General features: G+C 45.2%; 1 protein-coding gene across 8 annotated transcripts in view; it reads left to right on the forward strand.

Annotated features, from left to right (window-relative positions):
- The window catches only part of MCPH1 (microcephalin 1), a 231,750-nt gene that overhangs the window by 21,198 nt on the left and 197,559 nt on the right, over window positions 1-12,993 (forward strand). For 4 of the 8 annotated variants that reach the window (XM_027530112.1, XM_027530116.1, XM_027530113.1 and 1 more), the window contains 5 exons: window positions 1,004-1,091; window positions 4,011-4,125; window positions 5,085-5,228; window positions 8,310-8,399; window positions 10,163-11,281. In XM_027530112.1, coding sequence (XP_027385913.1) covers window positions 1,004-1,091; window positions 4,011-4,125; window positions 5,085-5,228; window positions 8,310-8,399; window positions 10,163-11,281 — 1,556 coding nt within the window. Of the gene's footprint in view, window positions 1-1,003; window positions 1,092-4,010; window positions 4,126-5,084; window positions 5,229-6,628; window positions 6,718-8,309; window positions 8,400-10,162; window positions 11,282-12,993 lie in introns of those variants that run through there. The other 4 variants (XM_027530118.1, XM_027530115.1, XM_027530120.1 and 1 more) reach the window with 4 other exon arrangements.

Consider the following 12,993-nt stretch of genomic DNA (forward strand, 5'->3'; position numbering starts at 1 on the left):
TTCAGCTGTTATTTGCATATTAATGTTGAACAGAGTTAATAGTCTTGTGAACTACAGTCGGAGTTGATTGGGGCCTTATTTTAAAAAGACTTAGCAGATCGGTGACGTAATTATGTAAACACAAGAGTGGTAGAAGGTGTTTGATCTGGGATATGGAAAGATGAATAAAATGTTTTAAGATTAAAATTTCAGTATTATATAAAACCAGGAGAGGAGAAACCATAGGAAAGGAAATTGTTTGGAAAATCATTGTAGTTGTTTAGATTTGAGCAGGTGAATGATCAGAAGTAGGTAGTGGTGGGGGGATCCCCTCTGCAGGCGAGGGGTGAGGGAATGACGCAGGAGGAGTGGCAGATGGGACGCTGGACGAGCTGAGGGAGCAGGCTGCTGGGACCGGGCTGGCCAGGACCGGAGTGGCCGCTTGGCCCGGGGGTGGGCACTCGGCCCATGGTGGCTGCTGGGACCAGGGTGGCCGCTCGGCCCAGGGGTGGCTGGGACCAGGGTGGCTGGTCTGCCAGGGTGGCCAGGGCCCAGACCTGGGCACCAGGTGGCAGCAATGCCTTGACAGACGTATAGGAGGGGGATGCGGTTTTGGAGGAAAGGCAAGCTTTCTGGCCTGTTTTTGTAGGACCTTCCAGCTCTAGGTTATTCATTTTATGGCCTGTCTACTCTTAAATTACATTTAATGGCATGTGCTTCTGCCTTTATGAGTGCCAGGCACTGATCTTTTTGAAGTGTTGTTGCAAGTCTAAACTTGTTACATAAAAATTGAACTTCCTGTAGCTGCTTTCTCACTTCCATTCTTAAACACCATGTTAGAGAAGGTTTTGGCAAGTTGAATTTGTATAGCCTTTTGTGTTCAGTAATAAATGCACTTATTTTAAAGGATTCTGTCAAAGTGGCCCGTGCAGGGGTTCTCCCACTGCTGACTGACATGTGTGCAGATTTAATGTTGTGTGACTCTCACAGGAACATGCTCATTACCCCCATCTTGGTTCCGCAGATGCAGGGTAGCTGGAGTGCACATTGATGAGTCGTTGTTCCCTGCAGCCAACACTAACCAACACCTACCAAGCCTGCTTAAAAAAAAAGTAAGTACGTGACTTTAGTGTGGGCCATGGCAGTTACAGGTTTATTCATTTTTTATTCCTAGAAAATAAAAACTTTCTGAAATGTATTTGCATTGTCTTTAAGAATTGCTGTTGGTGATAATGTTCTTCTCACACAGCATTGTTTAATGGGTTATAGATTATTTCATCCCAGGAGTGCTTTGATGGAGTTTGTAAGAAATAGAAGAGACTCTTTGGCCATAGGAGAACTGACAGTTGCCCAGAGACCAGCACCTGCACAGGTGCTCTGGTAATGACTTCAGGATTCAGTTGTGTCTCTGGTGAAATACACTTGATCTGTTTCAGTTTATTATTTAAAAGTTTTAATTGATTTCTGCATCTGAGAGTGAACTGTTGACTGTGAAATGTCAGTTTGTTGTCATGTGAGAATCCCTGTTGGAGAGATTAGTAGACTCCAAACTGAGTCAGGCAGAAGAGGGCTATACATTTCCTGTAGACTGGGAGAGACATTCCCATGGAAGTCCCCACGGTTTCTGAAAATGGTAAATCCTGTATCTCTTTCACATTTCTTCTCAGACAACCTGGAACACGCTCACGCAGGGCTCTTCAGTGTCTGTCCAGATCGTGTTGGACAGTAGTGACTCTGTGGTAGATCCGCAGTAGCTGTGTCTGCTGTTTTAAAAAGAAGTGTTTAAAAAATAAAAACAATAAAAACAAGTGTTTATATTAAACATTGGCAATAAAAGCACATTTTCATTACATTCATTGAGTAAACTCAGATCAGGCAGATTTCTCCTAATTTCCCTTTCCTCAAAAAATAGTTTTCAGTTTGATTTGGGTTCTTGTAGGTTGTATGATCTTTGGTACATGTGTGTTTCACACATGTGTGTGTGTGCATAGGTTTTATGTGAGCCAGGCTCTACTACGTTGATGTACTGCTTGGTGGGTTACTTTTTCTTCCTCGCTTAGACCATGTGTTCTCATGTCAGTGTGTGTATGTGGCTCCACTGTCTTCTGCTTTGTGTTAAATAGCATGAACATCTCTTGGGTTCAGGCACCCTTAGATCATTGATGATTTTTACTAATTATATGGTTCATGTAACCTGTTTGAGTTTATTTCTCCAAGTGGAATATCTAGAAGTGGACTTACACAGTTCCGCCAATAGCGTACAAGGGTGCTTATTTTGTGACACTGACCTGTGCTGAATATTACCCATCTGTTAAATCTTTCCTAATCTGGAGCATTAATAATGTCTGCTCACACCCTTCGCCACTTAAGGATTTATTCGTCCCTAAAGGCATTCCCTTTGCTCCCCGCGCCCCGCCCCGCCCCCTGCCCCGCCAAGTGCAGGTGCAGCTTGACCCTGACTCCAGACCTGTTATGGCCTCTGGGGAGGCTCTGCTGCGCTCCCTCCCTGCTGCTGGCATGAGCCTCCTGCTCGCTGTGCTTCACACTCACCGGGTGCACTTGTTAGAGCCATCGCACCGTCTGTTCCTCTGTCTGAACACGCTTCCCTCATCCACCCGCAGGAGCTTCTCTGAGTCCCGTGGGGGCACCTCAGGGAGCAGCCCTCTGACTCCCATTTATAGAGGCGGGTCCTTCCCACTGTCCAGCGTCCTGACCCTCCCCTGCCTTTTTTCTTCTTGCAGCACTTACCCCTTCTAACTTACTGTAAAGCTAGGGGCAGTTGGTCTCACGGAAGCACGGGGCCCCTCGTGGGTGACAGTGCTTCCAGACCTGCGGCACCTGGGATCTCTACGTTCTGCTGGTCGCCTGCCCACATTGTCGCTGCGACCCTGGAAAGCGCGGTGCTGGCCGCCTCCACCGCTAGGGGCCCAGAGTCGCAAAGCTGACTGCTGGTCAGGACCTGGATTCTACTTCTACGCGGGTACTTTGGCAGAAACAGTGCAGGCCTGACACTCATGCTATTTGATTCATTTGTTATGTATATTTTCTGTCCTTCCTTCAGAGAATAAGCTCCTTGATGGCAAGAATCTTTCTGTGTTTTAAGCCCAGTGTCTGACGTAGTAACCTTTTTGTTAAATGATGAATGAGTGAGTTATTAAGGAATTGAGCAGGGTGCCAATTGAAAGCACAGTGTAGCACCAGCCTTGAATGCTAAGAAGTTCTTCCTGTAGATTGGGACAAGAGGGATTAGACTGGGATGCACGTGAGCACATTGGGCTGAGAAGTGAGTTCCTTGGATACGAGCCCCAGGCTTCTTCGTTTGTCGCACTTCGGGTGTGTAGGTACTGGCCGGATGGGGTTACTGTGACTTAATGACAGTAAGATAAGATTAAATAATGGTTCTCTTCTTTGGTAGTTATAAAATAATTCCTTGTGTGTCATTTTACCATGTCATGATTTTGGGGGAGGGGGGGTGTGGCGGCGGGAGTGGATAACTAAAAGTAGCAAAAGTTAGGAAAAAGAGACTAATTTTAAGAATTCTCATGGAAACGATGCCAAGACCCTGAAAATGCCTCAGAAAATGTAGCTATTTAGCATACATCTCTTTGCCTCGGTGCTCAGTTGCTCACTCATGTCCGACTCTTTGCGACCCCAGGGACTGTAGCCAGCGATGCTTCTCTGTCCATGGGACTTCCCAGGCAAGAATACTGGAGTGGATTGCCATTTCCTCCTCCAGGGGATCTTCCCAACCCAGGGATGGAACCCACGTCTCCTGCTTTGACAGGCAGATTCTATACTACTCAGCCACCTGAAAAGGCCCATGTAGTGCTTTATTAAGTCTTAAAATTCTGTCCATGTTCTCACAGTTGTAGAAAGAATAAATACTACAAATTGACATATAGTGCAAGAAATACCTCTCTAAGAAGGTTTTATTATTGATATTACAAAAGGTAACAGCAGTGTGTGTGAAAGGTTTCTTTTCCTGTCTTGCACAACAGTGCGGTGTTAATTTTTATGTTCTTCTTGTGCAGCGCAAGTGTATGCAGCCCAAAGATTTTATTCCCAGAACACCAGAAAACGATAAAAGACTGCAAAGGAAATTTGAGAAAATGGCTAAAGAGCTGCAACAGCAGAAAACCACTCTGGGTAAGCTGAGAGACCAGGATGTCCTTGGTGCTCATGTCTGTGCTTGTGGCCTCGTTTGCCGGCTGACTCCTGCATCCTGGGGGATGTGGCTGAGGGGTACAGTTTTAGCCTCACAGGTCAGAGACACAAGTCACTGCAAGAAACTTGACTACAGCCATCATTGGGCCACACTGTTGAACTAACCGTTCACCAGATTAATGGAACTATTTTTCCCCCAGGGATGATTATTAAAGATGTGGTCTTTGATTAACTCTATTGGAATGAATCCGTTATTTCTTCTTTATGTACGTGTGTGTGTGTCTGTCTGTCTATCTGTATTTTTACCCAGGACTTGGTGTTTTTATTTTGTTATCCAGAGTAGTCAGATGTTAGATGATAGTTCTTGTAATGATTTAGAAAAATACTTTCAAAGATCATATCAGACTTTGAAGTACTTCATGTGTTCTTAGTATTTCTCTTTTTTACCTTTTTCACTGGTCTCTCAATTCATTGTTTCAGACCAATCTTGACACATCACTGATACAGATAAGCAGTTTTGTTAAACTATAATGCTTAGCATAGAAATAGAAAGTGTTCATTCCTCTAGGTGTTGAGCCTGCGCACGATGCCCGATAACGCAGAAAACTGGCTGAATCCCTTGTCCTCAGCTCAGTCCTTCCTTTCCCTAACAAATCAAGTCTCTCTCCCTGGTGCCTGTGTCCGCCTCCTGTGCTCCAGGCTGCGCCCCACCCCCCGCCCCCGCCCCCGCCCCCCAGCGTGGCTCACGTCGAGCCCGTCCCTGCAGGGCTTAGGGGTCCCTCGAGCTCCCTTCTTGCCGCCAAGTTCACCCGTGGGTCTCTGTGTGTCTGCCAGAAGGGAAGGGGAAACCTGCAGAAGGGGAGACAAGGGTGTCCTTAAAGGAAAAACATTGTTGAAGAAGGAAGGCATTTTTTAACTTAAAACCGGATATTTATTTTCAGGTACCAATGTTCCTGTTCTCTCATTTGAATCTAATGGCTCGTTGGTGTACAGTCCGACAGGTAAAGTCTATAGGGGCCACCACAGTGCAATGAAGAAGAGGCTGCAGGAGATGAAGGAGAAACGGGAAAACCTTTCCCCCACCTGTAAGTGCTGGCACTTGACACAGGGAGAATTGTGAAATAGGTGAATCAATCGTGGAAAGGGCTTTTTCTTTTACATAATTATTTTAGCTGATGTTTCTTGATTTTAACTGTTTCAGAGTAGACTTTGTTGATACTTTCTTCCAGAAAATCTTTTGCTTTATTCTTATTTTTTAAGAATATAGTGGGTTTTTAGTATTCTCCAGGTTTAAAACCCTATTTGTTGTATACCTTTGCTATTTAATATATTTGGGATTTTTCTTTCTTAAACAATTAATCATTCCCCTCTTCTGAAGTTTGCTTTAGATTAAGTATCTAATGCTTCAGTTTACCTTTTACTTTTATTTCTTTTATCTTAAATTTTTAAGTAATACACAAGCATGTTTTCATAAAACATTGACCAGTGTATTGTTTGTAATAAACCTCCGTCTTGATTCCCACCTAATTCTCCTCTGCCCCTGGGTAACCTGAGTTTTGTGTTTCTCCAGGTCTTTTTCAAGTGGGTCATCCATGTAGTCATGAAAAAGATTAGGTTTCTGTATCTTTCTTTGCAGTGGTGTAATTTTTCTTTACCTTAATTAGATTGTGGCATACTTCTTACTTTAAACCTTTTTTCATTTAGAAGTATCTTGGTGTAGAATATCTCTCTCTCTCTTTTTTTAAGATGTTTCATTGTCTATTTTTCTAGTTTTTCTTTTTAGAGATAGTGCTGCAGTTTTATTTTCTTTCTTTTAGCTGCATGGTATGTGGTCATTTTCCTTTTTGGCCATCCAGCTTGCTCCCTACCGTTTGCTCTCATAGCCCACATGCTAGTGGACATGCTTCTACATGAATACGTTTCTGTGTATTTCATGTATTTGCAATAATATTAAGTCACGAAGGCAGACTTTAAAGCTTTTGGTAGATATTGTCAAATTGCCCTTCAGAAAGTTTGTGCCATTTCACCCTTTGCCAGTCGTTTATGAGAACTTCAGGGTCTCACCGTTGGTAAACTGGATGGCATTAGTCTTCACATCTGTCTCAATCTGAGATGGAAACATTGCAGTTCTCTGTTTAATTTGCTTTTGAGGTCGCCAGTGTGTTTGCTAGTGAGGTTGAAAGTCTTCATACCACTGACTGCATTTAAATGTTATGCTCTGTACATTATTTCTGAATCTTTGTACAACTGCCTATTACGTATTACTTTCTTTCTGATTTGTAAGAGCTAATTACGTGTTACAAGGATTCTCTCCCAGCTTCTTGTGTGAGCACTTGTACTTATGTAGGAAGCACTCAGCAAATAGACTGTTGAATAACATGCACAGACTCTGCTGTTTATCATTTAACATGCGGTGACTTGTAAGAAACAGATACGTTATGTTTAAGGTAGACAAACCTGTTTGTCTTTTCCTTCTGGCCTTCAGGATTCCTGTGATGTGTAGAACTCCTCCTGCACAAGGTTTTAAAGTTGTTGTAGCTGTTACATTTTCTTCTATTACTCTTACAGTTTAAGGTTAGTTATTTCATCTGTCCTGAATCTGTGTTTGTATATCATATTGCAGCGGGCAGTTAAGGTTTTAAGGTTAGTTGTGGCTGCCAATAACAGATAAACATGTTGCGTTTCTTTGTCCTGACAAAAGAGGAGGCAGGTCTGTGTTCTGAGTGTTCTGAAGAGCCTGGGCCCCATCTTCCTGCCCTGCCTTCCTCGGGGCCAGTTCCCTGTGAGCAGCCCCACCAGGTTCTGTCCGCTGCCACTGCCGGGTTCCGCTGGCCAGACGCAGTCCTGTGGCCATTCCTGGTTGCAAGTTAAGTGCAACCATTTATGGCTCAAGAGCTGCAGAGGCAAAAAGGCACTCTAGATAAGCAGGAAATATAATACAGTTCTGTGTGTTTGTTTTCATACATCTAATTTAATCTTCCAGTTAACTTTAGAATGGCTAGTGGTATTCAGGATGACATAGCTAAGGGAACGCAGTAGTTTTAGCCTAGGAAGTAGGAAACAAAACCAAGTCGTCTGCGGGGCCTGGCAAACAAGACTGACATGTAGTCTTAACTGGGATGTGTATTTACACTAATTAAATTTGGTTCTGTTGTAAGAGAAGATGGAAATGGTTGTTGAGGTAGGACACTACCAATGTCCCAGGGGAATATCCAAATTGGTTCAGCAAATAATTGTGTATTTGCCTTTATGTGTATGTGGAGTAATTTGCCTTAGACTTTACTCCATTGCTTTGCAGTGTTAATTGTGCTACATAACTGCCTCCAGCACAGTTTAAAACAACTGAAAATTTTGTTTCTGTGCTTACCTTCCTTATCTTGGTTTATTCTCATTTTATAATTGTTTTCTCAGAAAAGTATCCTTTATAGTCTCCTCAAAAAAAAGTCTTTGTCTGTGTGACCAGGGTATCAATTTTGTTCCTGATCTGCATGGCCTTTGAAAATAACACCCATGGTCTTGCTTGTTAAGTCACTGGTCACCTGAAAGTCCCCTATGAAAGCTCCAGGCTTTGTCAGTCTCTGCACGCTGCACATTTGGGGCTGGGTGTTTCTTTGCTGTTGCAGAGTCCTGTGCCTGACAGAACGTTCAGCAATATCCCTGGCTTCTGCCTGCTAGATGCCCGCAACACGCTCACGGTCCACCCCACCCAACCCGTGATATCCAGCGGTGTCTGCAGGGCGCCCAGGCGACCCCTGGTTGAGAACCACTACTTTGCTCAAAGAGGCAGCTGTCTGTGATTATTGTGAAAAAAGGCCTTGACCATGGAGCAGTGAGACTGACTGAAATGCTCTGTTTGCCTCTGTTGAGCTTCTGCTTAGGTTCAAGGTGACCGACTCCCCAGATCCCTTCCAAATTTTATTATCCTAGGGGTTCATGCCTTTTTTATGGAATGACTTGTATAAACTATATTTTAATGACTCTTATCAGCAGTAGACTTGAGTAAGACATAGTTTGTGTGCTCATCGTGCTGCTGAAGTCTAGAATGGGAAGTACCAGGAGTAAGTTCTGTGTGTCATACAAGAGCTGAACGAGTGGGCCTGCTGTCGGCCTCATCTGCTCCCAGAGCTCAGAGCTGTGTTAATGAGGAGTTGTGATTGTGTTTTCAGCCTCCCAGATGATTGAACAGTCTGATGATAACACTGTGAACCTTCTGCATGAAGCATCTTTGAACCTTTCACATGATACTTTGTGTTCAGGTAAAATTATTTTCTTTTCTGTGATATATTTAAGATTGGTAATATGATTTTCCTGTGTGAACGTTTTTCTAATGAGAAAAACAATTTAAAAACTAGAATTTGTGAATTTCACCCTGAAATTAGGTGTCGTAATTTACAAAAAATAGATGCTGTACTAAAATTAAGCCATGAGAAATTATATGACTTATAAGCATGCTTTTGGTTCCCCTGCTTTTTCTCCTAGATATTTGCTTTCTTGGCACAGAATCAATTGCTCATTAAAAAAAAAAATTGTACGTGAACCAATCTGCATGCAATTTAAACTATACAGTGAACTTAAAGTACTGTATTTAAACCATACAGTTTTTTTAACTATGCAGTGAGCTTAAAGTAGTGTGTTTAAACCATACAGTGGTTTAAACTATGCAGTGAGCTTACGGTACTGAGAACTAACAGAGCCAGGAGAGAGTTGGTTCACACAGTGTGTAATGAATGTATGAACAAGTCAGGAAGTAGGTATAGATCACAAAAACTACAGGAGATAAAAAACAAAAGAGGCTTTCTAATTAGAAGCAGTGTTGGAAAGAATTGGTAAAATTAGAATTTTGTATTATGGACGTGGTTTTGTAAATGTGGAAGTCTTTATTTCACTCTAAATGATCATTTTTCCTGGGTGTTGTCTTTCTGGTCATATTCCGTTTCTTAAAACCATGTCACCAGCCCCCGTTAGGGCCATGTAAATAGCAGTGCTCCCTGGCAGGAATATATTCAAAAGTTGTAAACTGTTACGGACTGTCTTCTGAAAGCCGCCACAGTGACAGTAACAAAGCACAGCCAAGATACTAGGGTTAAACAGAGGCTTTGTTTTGTGCGTGGTTTAGTCTTTAATGTCTTTGTGTTGAAATTATTTGCCCATGTGTCTTGAATTATCCCCATCTTTTTTACTTCATGCCTAATGCACATTATTTCATGTCAGTTGGAAACGAGTGACAACTGTAAACGGAATTTCCTTGTTTCCTTGTGGGATTGCGCGCGTGTTTCTATCTCATCCGATTGTCCTGTTAGCCCTGTGCCGTGGACACTGTTGTCCCCATTCTGCCAGTGAGAACACCAGGCCATGGCGAAGGCAGACAGCTCGTGCGCGGGCCTGCTGTCTGGCTGACCCAGGCTTCGACCAAGGCCGTCTGGCTTCAGAATCTGTACTCCTAGGCCATGTCACGCTGCTTGTCAGCCTTTTGAAAAGTGAGCTGAGCTTGTGAGTGAGTGAGTTGCTATTAATAGAGTTAAATGTGTGCTGCGTTTCCAGCTGTGGACTTCGGGACACACAGCACCATCCACCTGCTGGGATTCCCCCTGTTCCCTGGGGGCTACCTCCATTCTTTCCCTCTAAGTAGAGCGTTAATGCTGTGGCTGGGTTAAGACCCTGCTGTCGCCTCAGACGTGGAGTCCATCGCACTGGAGCTTGGACGCGGCGGCCTCCCATCTAGAGTCCTGGCTTCCTCGAGGGTCCATGACTGGCTGTGGGTGCTCTTCCTGGAGCCAGGCACCCGGCGGGTGGATGTCCAGAGTGCGTTCCCGCCTCCTGACCTCGTCCTGTCTGAGGTGTGGGGAGCCTGGCATTCCTGCTTGGGAATGCCAGCCGGAAGGCGTCCTGACAGGGTAGGAGGAGGACCCTTCTGCACCAGGAGCTGCGCTCAGGGAGCATCGTTGTATTGTTGTACTGACAAGTACTTCTATACTAATTTAAACCCTTAAAAAGTGAATTCTTCATTAATATTTTCCAGACAACTCTTTGGCTGGTGGTCTTCCCGTGTCTGCTGACAATCTCTGTGGAGGCTCCGCAAGTGGGACTCAGGAGGGGAAACTGTTCGAGTTCATTACTGAAAGGGGAAGTGATGTGTGTGCTGCTTCGCCGGTGTTGCAGACAGGCAGCGTCGGCCCCTCAGCAGCTCCCTGTCCCCTGGATCTCTTGACTCCTCACAGATCCACCAGCAGTCCTCCCAAGGCAGAGACCCCCCAGCAGAGCAGGGCTGCGGGTGGGGTTGTCACCCCTATCTCAAAGCCATCGAAGCCGGTGGCCCAGGGGTCGTCTGATGGGAAGAAGCGTTTGTCTCCTGTGTCCTCTGCTACAAAAGGCCGTCCCGGAGGCCGTGAACAACACATGGGCTCCTCAGCCAAGAGAAAAAAGACACCGGAGAACTCTTGTCCAGGCTTGGAGGAGAGACGGAAGAGGAGGCGGTCCCTCGGGCAGCGCCCTGCTCCCCGACTGCGGCTGTGGAAGGCAGAGCGCGGCCTGCGGTCTGTGCGGAGGCCCGCTGTCAAGAGTCTGGCCCTCGAGGAGTTCTCATACGATGATTACTTTTCTCCTGATAATCTCAAGGAGAGGGTCTCGGAGGGGCTTCTTGGGGAGCAGCTGCCCTCCAGACCCCCTGCGCTCCACTGCCAGAGGAGCCTTTCCAAGACCGAGAGGACCAGCCTCCTGGACAGGGCTGACCTCTCCCTCATTGGCAGAAGCCCCAGGCCCGCCGTCAGCACCTGCTCCACGGCGAAGCCTGCACTCTCCGGGGCAGACGCGGGGCTGGGCGGCGGGACCCCGGGGCCCTGTCCCCGTGCCGAGACCCAGGGTGGGGGCGATGTCCGCCCCGCTGGGGGTGACGCTCCACAAACCCGCAGCCAACTCATCCCCCAGACGGGACCACAGGGAGACCGCAGCCCTCTGAAAGGAAGCAGGGAGGAGACGGAAGAATGGACTGACCCCCAGAGCACGCAGAAAGAAGGCGCTCCTCCTGAAACGACGGAGTCCGCTGCAGCGCACAGTGAGGGTAAACCAAGCGCTGCAGGTGGCTGTGCTGAGGACAGACCCGCGGGGGCGAGGGGGGCGCCAGCCCACGGCAGCAGTGGAAGTACGTGAGCCCCTTTCACAGTTCTCTCCACTCAGAATGGGCAGCAGGGCGTCCAGCTGCCACACATAACACAGCTTTTTCATAAGCAAAATATTTCTTTTTTTCCCTTTTTTAAAAAACTTTGAAGAATGTATGTTTGGTATTTACAATGGTAAATTCTTTATTCTTGAGGAGTAGACAGCTTACTGCCCTATGGAGTTTCTAGGTTCCTTGCTTTAAGCCTATTATTATGAATACATTTCTCTAAGTCCTATAGGTGCTATCTTTTATGAAGAATGGCCTTGAGAGGGTGTTTGTCCTGGTTTCACTGTAGCCTCTCACTGCAGCATCACTGAGCAAAGATGCACAGTAGTGGAGAACTTGTAAAATGATCTGTTCATAACGGGGAGGCTGTTTACTTTAAAAGGGAAATTAAGGCAGTGTAAATCCTGCATCTTTTTATAACAGTGAGGCTGTTTATTTTAGAAGGGAAATTATGGCAGTTAAATCATGCATTTTGTCAAGAAAAGACATAAAAACATAAATGAAAGTAAGTTATCAATATTTATTTTTGAAAAAACTACCTGGTGTTAGCTGTGGAGAAATATTTAATACTTTAAGCAAGTAGTTCATTGTAATAGACCTTTTTAGACTTTCTTTTATTTGCTTTAAGCATATATAATTTAAATAGATTTATTCCTATCTGTAATTAAAACCATGGTAGCAGGCTATGTCAGAGAAGGCAATGGCACCCCACTCCAGTACTCTTGCCTGGAAAATCCCATGGACGGAGGAGCCTGGTAGGCTGCGGTCCTTGGTGTCGCTGAGTCAGGGACAACTGAGAGACTTCATTTTCACTTTTCACTTTCATGCACTGGAGAAGGAAATGGCAACCCACTCCAGTATTCTTGCCTGGAGAATCCCAGGGACAGAGGAGCCTAGTGGGCTGCCATCTATGGGGTCACACAGAGTTGGACACGACTGAAGTGACTTAGCAGCCGCAGACTATGTCATTATAGCAAATGTAACAACAATAGAACGGGAGAAATATCAATAACCTCAGATATGCAGATGACACCACCCTTACGGCAGAAAGTGAAGAGGAACTAAAAAACCCCTTGATGAAAGAAGAGAGTGAAAAAGTTGGCTTAAAGCCTAACATTCAGAAAACTATGGCATCTGGTCTCATCACTTCATGGAAAATAGATGGGGAAACAGTGGAAACAGTGTCAGACTTTATTTTTTGGGGCTCCAAAATCACTGCAGATGGTGATTGCAGCCATGAAATTAAAAGACACTTACTCCTTGGAAGGAAAGTTATGACCAACCTAGAGAGCATATTCAAAAGCAGAGACATTACTTTCCCAACAAAGGTCCGTCTAGTCAAGGCTATGGTTTTTCCAGTGATCATGTATGAATGTGAGAGTTGGACTGTGAAGAAAGCTGAACGCAGAAGAATTGATGCTTTTGAAGTGTGGTGTTGGAGAAGACTCTTGAGAGTCCCTTGGACTGCAAGGAGATCCAACCAGTCCATTCTAAAGGAGATCAGTCCTGGGTGTTCATTGGAAAGACTGATGCTAAAGCTGAAACTCCAATACTATGGCCACCTGATGCGAAGAGTTGACTCATTGGAAAAGACCCTGATGCTGGGAGGGATTGGGAGCAGGAGGAGAAGGAGACGACAGAGGATGAGATGGCTGGATGGCATCACTGACTCTATGGACATGAGTTTG

Source organism: Bos indicus x Bos taurus, chromosome 27 (assembly GCF_003369695.1).
Source record: "Bos indicus x Bos taurus breed Angus x Brahman F1 hybrid chromosome 27, Bos_hybrid_MaternalHap_v2.0, whole genome shotgun sequence".
Classification (NCBI taxonomy): Eukaryota; Metazoa; Chordata; class Mammalia; order Artiodactyla; family Bovidae; genus Bos; species Bos indicus x Bos taurus.